The sequence below is a fragment of the Ovis canadensis genome, chromosome 16 (genome assembly GCF_042477335.2).
Source record: "Ovis canadensis isolate MfBH-ARS-UI-01 breed Bighorn chromosome 16, ARS-UI_OviCan_v2, whole genome shotgun sequence".
Lineage (NCBI taxonomy): Eukaryota > Metazoa > Chordata > Mammalia > Artiodactyla > Bovidae > Ovis > Ovis canadensis.
The window spans coordinates 39,218,217-39,233,744 of record NC_091260.1 but is presented as its reverse complement, the minus strand read 5'-3'; the positions used below and the strand labels follow the sequence as shown (position 1 = coordinate 39,233,744).

General features: G+C 43.0%; 1 protein-coding gene across 1 annotated transcript in view; it reads left to right on the top strand.

The window, feature by feature from the left end:
- ITGA1 (integrin subunit alpha 1) overlaps nucleotides 1–15,528 on the top strand; it is a 165,845-nt gene that overhangs the window by 95,727 nt on the left and 54,590 nt on the right. The window contains exon 9 of the mRNA XM_069556562.1: nucleotides 12,452–12,617. Coding sequence (XP_069412663.1) covers nucleotides 12,452–12,617 — 166 coding nt within the window. The remainder of the gene's footprint in view (nucleotides 1–12,451; nucleotides 12,618–15,528) is intronic.

Here is a 15,528-nt window from a genome sequence, read left to right as displayed (position 1 = left end):
GGAGCCTGTTCTGTTTCCTCCTACATTCCCCTCTCTTGATGCTCTTAACTCATAGTATGAGCATCATTCATAGGGATATATTGCACCCTGACTCTCTGACTGCCAATTTGGGAGAATGACACCAACCTCTGGGTTACAAACTTCATAATACATTATAAAATGCAGGATCCACAAAGCAGAACTATCAAGGTAACTATAACAATGGTAAATATATTTTTCCACTAATCACCCTTCACCCAAAATCAGACCAAAGTCCAAAAAGAAAGGTCATCATCAGACATAGCTTTTACCTGACCTTTCATGTCATCTAGGGTGGCTGATATGTTGCCAGATAAAGCAGGAATTAACACACAACGTTCAACATTAGCTATAGCACAGGTCCCTCCTTGTGCTGAAACAGTGGTTAGTCTCAAGATGATACCAGCAAGTCCTTGTAGCAGCAGTTAATTGTAGCTTCACCTCTTTTTCTTCTTTAAGATGATCTTGGTTTCGTGGAAACCAGTGGGGTCCTTTTGTGTAGTCCACTCGGCGTCCTCCAGGTCTGCGTGGTATGCTCTCTTCACACTCATGTGGAGGATCCAGGGAGTGACACCTGCTACTTTAACTGCCGTGGGAGTGGTTAGAACAGTATTTGGACCCTTTCAATGTGGGGCCAAGGAGTCATGTTTCCAGTCCTTGACCCACACCTGATCCCCAGGCACAAATTCGTGAATCTGTTCCCCAAGGGCACCCTTTCTTGTACAAACACCCTTTCTTGTACAAACACCCTTTCTTGTACAAACACCCTTTCTTGTACAAACTTAGTTACCCGATTTATTACCTTACCCAGTTCCATCTGCTGTGAAATCCCATCTCCCCTTACCTGAGGCAAATTTGTTGACCTCTGTTTTATTATGGGAGGGGGCCTCCCATACACAATTTTGTTTGGAGAATAGCCTTGGGACCATGGGGTCATCCTGAGTCTGAGCAGAGCCGTCAGAAGCAAGTCCACCCAGGAGCAGTCAGTCTCTATGTTCCACTTGGAGAGTCTCTTTAAGTGTCTGGTTGGTTCATTCCACCATCTCAGAACTCTGGGCCTATATGCAGTGTGCAGTTTTTATTTGGTGTTTACAGTTTTGCTTGCTTGTTGTACTAAATCAGCTATGAAAGCAAGGCCATTGTCTGACTGGAAATCCAAATCTGGGAACTATTTCCCTAAGCAGGTACCAGGCTACTTCTGATGCTCTTTCAGTCCAGGTAGGGAAAGCTTCTACCCATCCCGAGAACATACATACCATAACCAGCAGGTAACAGTAGCGTCGGTGAGGTTTCATTTCAGTGAAGTCCACTCCCAGGTGTTCTAAAGGCAGCGCGCCTTTCAGCTGAATCTCCAGAGGTTTTTGTCTGTGCCGAGAGGCAGCATTAACCTGTGAGCAGGCAGCATGGCCTAGGTGGGTCGCTTGGTTTGTGTGGCTTACTAGAGTGTGTGCCAACTCTTCTGGTACCAATAATTCCGCTTTGGCCAACCTAACAGCCATTGTCCTTATTTTATCACACTAGAGTCATCAGTATATAAGACCCAATTAGGGTCTGGAACCTTGTGTCCTTCTTTAAGACAAACCCCAGATACCTTACCTCCTCCTGGCAGATCTGTGCCTTCTTCTTCGACCCCCGGTAACCTGCCTCCATCAGCAGCTGGAGCAGTGTTTTTGTCCCTTCCCAGCATTTTTTTCTTGGTCTTGGCAGCCAGCAGCAGGTCATCCAAGTATCGTAGGAGCCAACATCTGTACTTTTCCAGGTGGAATGAGTCCACCAAGAAGCCAAGGCTTTCCCAAAGATGGTTGGGAAATTCTTAAACCCTTGTGGGGGAGTCCAGGTGAGCCGTTGTTTGGTGCCCCCGACTGGATCTTCCCATTCAAAGGCAAAGATGGGCTGTGATGCTGGGGCGAGGCATACGCAGAAGAAGGCATCCTTGAGATCTAGGCGAGTATAAACTTTAGTCCTCGGCAGGAGGAGGCTAAGTAAGGTATAGGGGTTTGGAACAGTGGGGTGTAAAGTCACAGTAGCCTGGTTGACTAGCCTGAGATCAGGCCTATAGTCCTGTCCTCCTTCCTTTTTGACTGGCAGGATTGGCATATTCCAAGCCGACTGGCACTCTACCAGAATGCCCGCTTGTTTCAATCTATTGATGTGGGGTAGTATGCCAGCCTGGGCCTCTATTTAGCCAGCCTGGTTGGGGGTAGGGGGGTATCTTCCACCCAGACCTCAGGGAATAATTGAGTTAACTCTCTCTCATGCTCTTCCAGCCCACCTGGTCCTTCCTTCAGAGGCTCATGCAACCTCCACTTATCTTGGGGGGTTATTGAAAGAAAGAGCAAATAAATCATCGTGCCCATCCAGAAGGTGGGCCTCTCCTCCAGGGAGAAAGTCACTTGTGCTCCTAGTATGGAGAGCAAGTCTCTTTCCCAACAGGGGTACTGGGCACTCAAGAATGTTTGGTACCCCACTTTGAAGGTTACCATGGGCTCTCAGGGACCTAATATCTCTGAGCCCCAACAACCCTATTTAATTTCCAAGCCAGCAAGCCCCACAACTGCAGGATCTTCCTTCTCCTTCCTTGCCTTAGAGCATTCATTCTTCCGGTGGCCAAAACCTCAGCACCAGGCACACTGGTTTGGCTGTAACAGGGCCCGGGGCCTCCGTTGGGACTGGTTGAAGGACTGTCCCGTCCCTGGGGCACAGGAGGTTTTCTGGAGGGCCCAAGATAGACCTTCCCAGAGCAGCAGCTAGCATTGTAAGTCTCTTGTCTGTTCGCTTTCGTTCCCTCCAGCTCTCTGGCAGAGCGAAGTCTGTGCTTAATTCCAGCATCTCCCTCCCCTTCTTATCAATAACTCACTGGGAGAGGCAGGTATAGCTTGGGTGGTTCGGCTAGAGCTGGATCCTGGAAGTGTTGGCCAGAGGCTTCTGTCACTGGGATCGGAGCCTCCCGAGGTGGCGGCTCTACGACCTCAGGAAGAGCTGGCGGAGGAGCAGCGGCTGCTGCAGGAACTTCACCTGGCCCTGGATCGGGCATCAGGGCGGCCTCCGGTCCTGGTGGAGCACTGAGGCAGGAGCGTCATTATCCAGTATGGGGGAGGGGTCAGGTCGGCACTGTCCAAATCCTGTAGAATTTACTTTTTTATCATCAGTCAATTTTTGTGCCGTTAATATTTTTGCCCTTCCCTTCTGGATACAGAACCTTGTCCAAGTAGGAGCGTCTTGAGCTAACCCTAGCCATGAGTCAGTGTATGGATATTGATCCGGGTGTCCTGGCTCTCCTGTGACTACTGTAGAGACTGCTTCCACTGTTTGTTAAGTTCATGGTGTCCTCTGGTGGCCCTCCTACTCCCACAGGGGGCTTTGACCTCCCAGAGTCTGTGGAGGCAGTTAGGCTTCATCTTCACCCCATAGTCTCCTCCAAATCCCTTCTTTAAATTTTTAATCATGCACTCCAATACAGTTGCCGTAAATTCACTTCCTCCCATCTTGCTTACCTTCTCAGACCTTCTTCTACTTTTCCTTTTCATTCTGACTACAAAGTTCTTGGTACCCTATGTACTTCTGTTATTTCTATTCAATGAAACATTTATATTGTCATTCCGCCTCCTTCCTAATTGGGGGTGAGAAGAGCCTTACCTTCCAGATCCCAGAGGGAGAAGGGGGATCGGTGTGTCTTCCCCGGCCAGTTGTCACGGCCGAACCAGAACACCACGTGGTCCAAGACTGTTTCTCCCTTAACTTTTAAAGTCCGTTCTGCCTTGGTGGGTTTGATCAGGTGCGGATAAAAACACAGATGGGTTAAATATCCCACATCCCAAGCCATCTTCAGAAAAGCCAGTTCATACTCACTTATGTATCCCCTGCCTTCTAGCCTGACAATTCCGAGGCAGTCAAGAGTTTCACACAGATGGGACACCTCCTTGGGAAGGGCAGAATATGTGCACACAAAGACCAAGTTTCTTCTCCTAACAATCCCCTGGTGATTGCTTGGTAATAATTTTCCCTAAGATGGCACGGACACCACCTCCTAAATGACATTCACAAATTTCCTTCCTAAGCCTTAACACACTCGTCAACCTGTGTACCAAGCAATTGCCGCCTGTCTATTCCAGGCTCCTGTGGGTCCCCACTCCTTCCTGTCCCCCCCAGGGGGGTGATCAGACCCCCTCTTCCACACTGACAGGTGGGTTCCTCCTCACCTGACCGCTCAGTTCCCTTGCTGCCATTCTGCTGCTACTGCTGCTGCTAAGTCGCTTCAGTCATGTCCAACTCTGTGCAACCCCAGAGACGGCAGCCCATCAGGCTCCCCCGTCCCTGGGATTTTCCAGGCAAAAACACTGGAGTGGGTTGCCATTTCCTTCTCCAATGCATGAAAGTGAAAAGTGAAAGTGAAGTTGCTCAGTCATGTCCAACTCTTAGTGACCCCATGGACTGCAGCCCACTAGGCTCCTCCGTCCATGGGATTTTCCAGGCAAGAGTACTGGAGTAGGGTGCCATTGCCTTCTCCTTGCTGCCATTCACTACCTGCCAAAGCGAAGAAACCGGGCATTGAAAGGCTTAATTCTTCCAGAGGGGCAAGGCACCTTCCACCCTCTAGGAGATTCAAGCCACAGAGCTTCAGGGTGGCCTCAAATAAGACTTGTCTCCTCAAAGTGAGGGGTTCCCCAGCCCACGCACCAAATGTTGTAGCCACACATTCTGGGAAACAAACTCACTCAGAAGGACAATGCAGAGAGTGAAGTGCAGTTTATTACACTGGCAGGCCCAAGGCAGAGTCTCCTCTTAGCCAAGGACCCCGACCAGTTTTTGTGAAAACCTTATATACCCTAAGTGACGTGAAGTCGCTCAGTTGTGTCCAACTCTTTGCAACTCCATGGACTGTAGCCTACCAGGCTTCTCAGTCCATGGGATTTTCCAGGCATGAGTACTGGAGTGGGTTGCGATTTCCTTCTCCAAGGGATCTTCCCAACCCAGGGATCGAACCCGGGTCTCCCACATTGCAGGCAGATGCTTTACCCTCTGAGCCACCAGGGAAGCCCATACACCCTAAGTGTACCTGCCCAATCTCACCTCCCCAAATTCCCTGAAACTAGTCTGAACAAAGGAAGGGAAAGATAGAATCAAAGTTAACCCGTGATTCATATGCCTTAAGCCTAGGTAGTTAACAGTGGACAATTATCAATAGGCCTGTGGTCATACCCCAATAAGCATAATAGAATTTATGATTCTATTTGGTTGCACAGATAATTAGGGTATTCTTTTAGGCAATGGAGAGTCTAGGTATGAGCCCTGGGGTTCCATCCAGGGGGCCTCGTTTTCCAGTTGGTATGTCGTTTCCATAGATCCTGGGCCTATAGCTCAAAGTCCACAGTCCAGCCCAATATGGAGTCCTGCTTTCCAGATGGAGCCTGTTCTGTCTGTTTCCTCATACACTACAGCTATTTTGATCTTTTCCAGTGTTGAGGATAATTCCTCATGGCCCAGTCTTTACTCAAGAGATACTGTCCACAGGTAGAGACTATGCCTGGTCTCTTTAGTATGCAAAGCCAGCATATGCCCAGTTTGTCCCACACAACCAGGTACCAGAGATGCCATCATTTGTTCAGTTTCCTCCCAGAGGATGTAGTCTAGCATTGCAGGTACTATAGATGCAGGCTATGAGCTGAATTAATCAGCAGCAGCATTAGCATTAGGAAAACTTCAGTGGAATTAAAGTATCTATCATTTCATTGTTTCTTAATTTTAAGTGAATTTTATATCACTCTTGCATTATACCTGACTGCATATTCAGTATTTCTTGCGCTTAAATCTGTTTCCCTTTGTTGGATCCTTGGTTGATAATTCACATTTTGCCTCTTATATGGTCAAAAAGAGGTCTCATGATTGCATTAACCTTCCTGGAGAACCATAAAATCATGAGTCTCTTCCCCATTTTAATCAATGAATTAGTATCAAATTGCTCTTTGAAATGGTATGAACAAAAGTATAGGAAAATCTCAGTTTAGCAACAATTATTTGTTATTTTCCCAATTCATATATTTTCCAAGTGAACCTAATATGTGTTTTTTAATTTATACCAAACTAGGAAATAAGACAGTTATTTTAATTCTTCTCCTTGTGTATTTACATGGAAAGGTTTCAGGAATTTCTCCACACCTCTTCATGATAAGATCAAATATTCTTGGGGGTCTAGCCCTGTTATGGCCTGGACTCTTCCTCCTTCTCCATCTTTTTTCCCTCACCATTTGATCCTGAATAATTCAGAGGTGTGTTTTGGGGGCAGACAACCACTCCAAAAGATTGACTACTGAAAAGATAAACACTCTGATAAAACTGCAAACACTTCCTGGGAAACACTCAGATTTGGTGAGGGCGCTGAGCTGGTTTGAGGACCCTTCTGCATGGTCTCTGTTCTGTCACTTGAGAATATATTAGACATTACTAGCAGGAGCCTGCTTTATATTCAGATTCTAACCTTAAATGGTGATGGTGGGGATTATAATGGCTGTAAAATTGGATCACCTGCAGCATTCAAATGAAAATAAGGAAGTTAGAAAATATCTTAGAATTTCTTTCACTGGCACACAAAAGGCACTGTGCTACATGTAAATGAGCATTATGCTTTACATTTGACACATCTGCCTCAAGGGAGCTTCAATTCTGACTGTCTATCCCAGGTAAATATTAGCAGAATACCAAATGCCTGGGCGTGACATATTAAGTGAACAGGAGTAATTTATAAATATTATTTTGTATCTCTTCTGATTCATAGAAAAGAATGTTTTTACCAGCTTACCAGATCCTTGGGTAAAGGACCAAAATACATTTCTCTCTGTTTTCATTTTTATTCTGTGATGGAAAAACAGTTCAAACTAGCTGCAAGTCACAGTAATTCCTGTGGATTCTGTGAGAATTCTTTTATCTTATAATTTCTGTGGGAATTCCCTTCTTATATTTTCTTCTAAATATATACTACCATATTACATGTATACATTTTATTTTTATTCTTATTACTTGGGCATCTTCCCCACTGAACTTTACCCACTTGTCTCTGTCCTGTGACATAAAGCACTAAATGTCTGATAACATTTACATTGCAACTAAGAGCCTCAATTATATATAATTCAAGACAATGTTTTATGTGTATCTTTAACTACATCAGTTTATAAGTGAAATGGAAGCTAATATGTCCATTTAATAGTAAATCTAAAACATGTTAAATAGGAACCAGGGAGGTAAGATAATGACTTACAGAAAAAATTAGGTAAATCAGTGGGGACTTGGAGGGCTTCACACGATACAGAATTTTTATAAATCTAAAAGAAATTCATGCATAGCAAAACTGCCAACAAAAGAGAGGTCTACCAGTGTGTCCAGAGAAGACCAAGTGGAGAATGAGGTGTTGAGCAAGGGCCAGAGATCCTGAAACCCACACCATGGATGTAATAAATACTGTGGACCTCAAGAGACTCTGCCTTTTCCATCTTACTCTGGGGCATGTACATCCAGCTGTGGTGAGACACCCACCTGCAGGAAGAGCATTTGACCAACTCTCTACTACCGTTTCCATTTCATTCTCTTACCTGTCAAGCAGCCCAAAGTGGGAAAAGCACTAGTGGTCTCTGTTAAAATGTAGACCACTTCTGATGTTTGGCATTTGCTCTTCAGCCAAATAAACAGGAGCTAAGTTTTTGTGTTCTGGTGTGATTTGAAAGCTCCTCCATAAATCTGGACATAGTGGTCAAGAATAATTGTGCCCATTTACCTTAGAGCTAGCTCTAGTTTTCCTAAATGGTGTGCTTTCTTCAAAACAGTTCAGAGTTAGTCACAGACAGTAAGGCATTTTGCCTCCAAGGGCATTTTACAGGTGTAGGAGCTAGGTAACTGACAAGGGAACTGGAGAAATGCCCTGGTGGTCCTGGAGCACAGGAAGCCCCCGGGTACAGATGTGTAGTATACTCCCTCTTGGCCCTCCAGCAGGGGGAAAGAAGCAGCAATGAAGCCCCCACCCCCTTCTCACTAGGAAGGAAAATTTGAGAACTATGATGCACTGCCTGCCTGCCTACTTGGTACCCAACTCCTTTTCTCACATTAACATTTAGGGTGCAATGGCAGCCCACTCCAGTGCTCTTGCCTGGAAAATCCCATGGGCGGAGGAGCCTGGTAGGCTGCAGTCCATGGAGTCGCGAAGAGTCAGACAGGACTGAGCGACTTCACTTTCACTTTTCACTTTCATGCATTGGAGAAGGAAATGGCAACCCACTCCAGTGGTCTTGGTTGGAGAATCCCAGGGACGGGGGAGCCTGGTGGGCTGCCGTCTATGGGGTCGCACAGAGTCGGACACGACTGAAGAGACTTAGCAGCAGCAGAGCAATTGAGTTGATCTAAACGGTTGTGCGTTTTATGATACAAATAAACAAGTATGTCGAAGATCATAAACAACAACACTTAAAACAATCATTTTAGTTATTTTCCTTCTACGAGTGAAAAGCTATACCCATCTTAATAAAAGTCAGTTTTTAAATCTAACATTCTAAACCTAACAGTAAGGAAATACTTGTGGAGGCTGAGAACAGGCGGCTGAGGAGAGGTGGGGGAGCCATGTGTTCAGAGGAGGGGAGGCAGGGGCTGGGCAGCCAGCACGGATGCCTGCACCTGTGCCCATCTGCCTACATGTCCAAGATCCACACGGTCCTCGATGCCAAACTGTAATTGGAAACTCAACTCTTCTCTGTAACAGGACTTTGGAAGCACCATGGAGATCTCTCTTGTTAATGATGCCAGATAAATCCATGTCTACTGTTTAAAGATAAAGTGAAGCTAGAAAATTCTGATAACTTCCTGGTCATGAGGGTCATAATTCTTCTTCTCCCTAAGGAGTCAGATATTTAAAAAAAAAAAAATCAAGCAATAGCACAGAGCTCATGAGTTTACCTTTGCATTTTGGATCTCAGGAGCACAGAACTGAATGAATCATGAACTTTGGTTCAGGAGACATTCTCATCATTGTCAAAGCATGGCCCACTTTGCTTGTTTCTGTGTCTATTATTGTACCTGCATACTTATTTTAATAACATTGTAATAACCATGAATGTGCTACCCAAACCCAGAGCTAGTTTGGTCCTCTGACAACTTACCACCTGCCTTATCACATTCATCACCTGCCTTCCTCCACCTAGTAACCATCAGCCCAAATCCTATACTGACAATCTCTTGATTTTTTTTCCTAAATAGTCTTTGGAAACTATGCATATCTGGGGAAAAAAAGTAATTTGAAAAAGGTTGTCTTGTTTTTAACTTTGTAAAAGCTAAAACATACAATCTTTCAAAACTTTTAAACCTGAATATTAAATTGTAAAGACTCATCCATATCATTGCATGACATTATAGATCATTACATTTTTCAAAACTGATAAAGCACATACAATGCAAAACTTCAGTGTGAATACTGTGCACAAAGTAGCCAATCTGATGAGTTCTGACAGCTGTATTCATCCACATATTGTTGTTGTTGAGTTGCTAAGTCCTGTCTGATGGTCTTGGTGACTCCATGGACAGTAGCACTCCAGGCTCCTCCATCCATGGGATTTGCCAGTCAAGAATACTGGGGTGGGTTGCCATTTCCTTCTCCAGGGGATCTTCCCAACCAAAGGATCGGGCCAGCATTGCCTGCAGTAGGAGGCAGATTCTTTACTACTGAGCCATCAAGGAAGCCCCTACACACCAATAGAATTGCTAAAACTGAAAGAGAGGAAAACACTTGGTGATACCAAGAATTGTCATGGATGCAAAGCAGCTGAGTCTCTCACACGTTATTGGTGGGAAAGGTGAAATGGAAGAATGGAACAGTTGTTCTGGTAAATATTTTGGCAGTTTCTTATAAAGTTAAATATACTTTTATTGTAGAACACAGTGCCTTCTTCCCTAGATCTTTACTCAAGAAAAAAGAAAACAGATAGTATTTCTAAGCACAAATACTTAGAGCAGCTTTATTCATAATCACCTGAAACTGAAAACAAGTCAGATGTCCTCAACAAATGACTTGTGTATCTAGACAGTAGAGTCCTACTCAACAATCAGAAGGACTGAATGATGATACATGTGATTACATGGATGACTCTCGAAAGCTTTATGCAAAATGAAAGAACCCAGACACAAAAGGCAGCATACTATTTGATTCCTTACCATTGGCATTCTAGAAAAACCAAAGCTGTAAGGACAGAAAATTGTTCAGTGTTTGCACAGAGTTAGAAAGAAGAGGAGACTGGCTACACAGGGGCAAGAGGCAGCTGGAGCGCTGGAAACAGTCTAATCTCAGTGCAGTAGGAACGCAACTGTTTAGGTTTGTCAAAATTCACAGAATTGTACATCAAAAGAGGGTGATTTTTATTATATATAAACTATATCTCAATAAACCTTACTTTAAAAAATTTAAAACTAAATGTTTGAGGAAACCTGATAGAAAATCTAAATAATTACAGTTAACTAGAGGAACCAGAGATCAAATTGCTAACATCTGCTGGATCATCGAAAAAGCAAGAGAGTTCCAGAAAAACATCTATTTCTGCTTTATTGACTATGCCAAAGCCTTTGACTGTGTGGGTCACAATAAACTGGAAAGTTCTGAAAGAGATGGGAATACCAGACCACCTGACCTGCCTCTTGAGAAATCTGTATGCAGGTCAGGAAACAATAGTTAGAACTGGACACGGAACAACAGACTAGTTCCAAATAGGAAAAGGAGTACGTCAAGGCTGTATGTTGTCACCCTGCTTATTTAACTTCTATGCAGAGTACATCATGAGAAACGCTGGGCTGGAGGAAGCAGAAGCTGGAATCAAGATTGCTGGGAGAAATATCAATAATCTCAGATATGCAGATGACACCACCCTTATGGCAGAAAGTGAAGAGGAACTAAAAAGCCTCTTGATAAAGTGAAAGTGGAGAGTGAAAAAGTTGGCTTAAAGCTCAACATTCAGAAAACGAAGATCATGGCATCTGGTCCCATCACTTCATGGGAAATGGATGGGGAAACAGTGGCAGACTTTATTTTGGGGGGCTGCAAAATCACTGCAGATAGGGATTGCAGCCATGAAATTAAAGACAGTTACTCCTTGGAAGGAAAGTTATGACCAACCTAGACAGCATATTCAAAAGCAGAGATATAACTTTGGTCCATCTAGTCAAGGCTATGGTTTTTCCATTGGTCATGTATGGATGCAAGAGTTGGACTGTGAAGAAAGCTGAGCGCCAAAGTATTGATGCTTTTGAAGTGTGGTGTTGGAGAAGACTCTTGAGAGTCTCTTGGACTGCAAGGAGATCCAACCAGTCCATTCTGAAGGAGATCAACCCTGGGATTTCTTTGGAAGGAATGATGCTAAAGCTGAAGCTCCAGTACTTCGGACACCTCATGCAAAGAGTTGGCTCATTGGAAAAGACTCTGATGCTGGGAGGGATTGGTGGGGCAGGAGGAGAAGGGGACGACAGAGGATGAGATGGCTGGATGGCATCACCGACTCAATGGATGTGAGTTTGAGTGAATTCTGGGAGTGGGTGATGGACAGGGAGGCCTTGCATGCTGCAATTCATGGGGTCGCAAAGAGTCAGACATGACTGAGCAGCTGAACTGAACTGATAGCAGATAATTCCTGCCTCTGTCTCTTCTCTGTTAAAAAGAATGTTTCTGTCTTAAGCATTTTGTTTCGAACAGGAATGTCCCAATTGTTTATTTTCTAGATTGCCAAATTAGATTACTACTTAGTCCAACATCTGTTTAAAAAATATACATGTCTGACTTCCCCTTGGTAAGAGTTTCAGGAAGTACTGCCTGTTTGAGATCAAGCAATTCACTGGCTGTTAGCTTTTGCTAGCAAATGGTGATGTCACTGACTGAAATAATATCAGAGACACTCAGAAACTGTAACATTACTTTTAAAGATATAGCTGTTAATAAAGAGGGAAATAGGAATGGCAGAGAAGAAACTTCAGTAAGCATACAGGATGACCCTTTATATTTTTCTACAGCAATTACAGTATATATTAGAGAATTAGTATTAAACAGTTAATATTAAAGAATCTACAGATTCTGAAAATTACCCTTCTAAGAATGTGGAAGTAATAAAAATTGCGTTATGCCACAGTACTATATAAGCTTCCCTGGTGGATCAACAGTAAAGAGTCCCTGGGCCAGGAGGATCCCCTGGAGAAGGGAATGGTAACCCACTCTGTTTTTCTTGCCTGGAAAACCCCAAGGACAGAGGAACCTGGAGTGCTACCATCCATGGGGTCACTAAAAGATTTAGACACAGCTTAGCTACTAAACAACAAGGAAGTATATACTAACATCTACTTCCTTGCTTATTGACAAAATGTTTGAGATTCTTGTTTAACATCTAGAATTTAAAAAATATTCTTGCTGTTTTTGATGACTTAGATTCTTGGCAGCTATAACCGAGGAAATTTGAGCACTGAAAAGTTTGTGGAGGAAATAAAATCAATAGCAAGTGAACCCACTGAAAAGCATTTCTTCAATGTCTCTGATGAATTGGCACTAGTCACTATTGTCGAAGCTCTGGGAGAAAGAATCTTTGCCCTGGAAGGTATGACTTTTTCTCATAAGCCTGAATGTTCTGTCTGCAGTTCAAACTCAGTAGGTTTTTGTATTTGTTTTTACTGCATGGCTAATGTGTTTTTACTGTGTCCAGTAGCCACCATGGGACAATGCCCTTTCTCTATAAATCTGCCCTATAGCACTGTGTCTGCTGGCAGGTCTCTTTGTGAGGTCATGGCAGTACTGACGTGAGGGCCAGATGAAGACAATAGTCAACAGACACGCAAAAACAAAAATGTGCCCGTGTGTTTTATTCATTTTCTGTGACACAAGTTTGGAAAATGGAGACACTAGCTCAAGTTTTGTTTCTATTTCTCATTTTGGGCTTCTGCGGGACAGTTCTTATACATCTCCTTCATTCATTTATTTTTTCAGTTTTGCTCCTTGCCCTTTTGAAAGGTCTTCATGGAGCTCTGCCTCAAGACCCATGGTTCCCTGTATTTGTCTGAATCATGCTGCTTCTCTGTAAATTCTTTTTTTGATTTTTCAGTGGCAACTGGCTATTGGGAATAACAAGTCATGGCATTCCCTCCTCTGCCTGAGGTAGAGATGTCAAGGAGCAAATGACTTTGGAACTAGATCTTCCCCGAGAAAAAAATAAAAAGAAGTCTTCAGATTTGTTATGCCAGGCACACTGAAAAAGCCTCTTGTCCACATTCTCTGATGATCTGGAGAGTCCGAGAACGCTTCTTTGTTTCTCAACCTAGGATGAGAAACCTCCAAACTGTTCTGCTGTTCTGCTCTGTCTGAACCCTGTTGACTCTGTCCTTGTGAGGACAGGCCATGCTGAGGACTGTTGTTTCTCACCTTAAACACAGAAACTTACAAGCACCTTCTCCTTCTCCCTGATATGACCTGATAATGGGAAATAGAAAGGCAAAATGAGAAAGAGACATCACTGAAAAATTGTCGACCATTTTAACTGAGCATTAAGTGGCTGGGGAAAGTGATGGACAGAGAATATTTAAAAGTAGGGAAAGGAAAGAAGATGGTTTAGGGTAATGGCTTTCAAAGTTTTTTTGATAGTGACTCATGCAAATCAATACATTTTGCTTTGTGACCCAGTGCACACATATGTATACATATAAAAAAAATTTCCCCCAAAACCCTTATTATATGTGATGCATTCTGATAGTTTCATCACTTCCATTCTACTCTGTTATCTTTCAGTTAAAAAAAAAAATGTGATTATGACTCACCCTGTTGATTTCATGACTGGACTGGAACCAATCAGGAGGAAGTTTGTTTCAGAGATGATGGGGATCTACAGCCCACCCAGACTGAATTTTTCTGGTTTCCTTCTGCCCTGGCTTCTTTACCCTGTGCCTTTAGAAACAGAACTCTCACCTTATTAGTCTAAAGTCACAGCTGCTTCTAATGAACTTGGCTCTCCTGTGTTTTGTGTACAAGTCACTTTTAAGTGGCCTTGGTGTCACAACAGCTATCCAAGTATCATTTACTAATATGCTGGATAATGACTTTGGCTGGCCTTAAGAAACTACATTAGGTTTTCCAAGTCCTTGTGCATGTTCAGTTTTTAATAACATGGACCAAGTATGATAAAAACAATCTGCAAAGATCATTTAAAGGAAAAATTACTTAGTTGAGCATAATACAGTCTAAATACATAATACAGTTATAATACATTTCTAAATCTCATCTTAATTAAGTAAATATAACCTAAGATGTGTAGGAATGAAGCCTATATGAGGTATTGGATGGAGGAGGGATTCATCTGCTTTAAATGATATTTTCAGGTACCTTCTAACCTAACCACACCATGAAATAAAGATTATACATTGGAGTAGCTATGTACTCCAAGAAGTATCTCCATATTTAAAAAAGAAATCATCTTAGAAGGAACTCCTCAGGTTAAAAAATGTCTCCCATATCTTTATCATTATGCTTTCAGTTCTAACCAAAAGCAGTGTTTTTACTAGCTTATGTCTGATTTTTTTCATAATGAGATCCAAAAGGGCTACCTTTCTTTGTTTGATGGGAAATCTCCATTTCCTATCAACATTTATTTTTAGATGGCAAATAGCAACAAGTGTGAAAATCATGCTTGCCCAAAGGACAGTGCCTCCTAGGGAGGTGAACACACCAGCTTTTGCCCAATAAAATGGGTAAACTAATGTCCCCTTTTCCCATCAAGCCCTTGGGAACAATGCACAACCACGCCCATGAACAAGTCCAGGGAGAAGTTGACAACAAGAAGTTCAAGGGTACGTGATGTGCTCCACCAGGATGAAGACTGAGCAGGCAGAATTCCACAGAACTTTCTTCTGTCTGTTCTCAGTTGTAAACAGAACTGCAGCAGGGGAAGGTGCTGGGAATATGTAGGTCCCCACTACTTCATTCTTTGATCTGGGTGTAAAGTACCTTACACCATTGTGAAACCAAAATAAAGTTTCAAATTAAAGTTAAAATGCATTTTAGTCATTTAAATTAGAGGACAATTTGTATGTGAGAGTAAAATGACATAATAGAATTCTATGATTGATTTCTCCATTTAATCTAGTCCTTTAAAAGGCAATTACTAATGTATTTGTTAACAACTTTATGCAGGTAAAATAACTAGTAAATAAGTTTGAGTTCACAAATTGGATTGCTCTCATACCTCAGTGAAAGAGTAGATCGACTTTTAAAGAATTACGTGCTATTTTTAACTTATCAGCAAGGCCAAATAAATCAGTAATTCCCTCCTGAAAGCAAATAAATCTGCATTCCCTTAATCCCCTTAGGAGGGTGTGGCTTTGGTTTGGTGAATATTTTGAGAGCAGCACACTCCCAAAGAATGCTCTGGATTGTTTCTGCATTTCAGTAACGAGCTTCGAAATGGGTACAGGATCTTTAAAAAATGTGTGGTCGGATGGCATGTGGCCTGGAGTCTTGCCAGA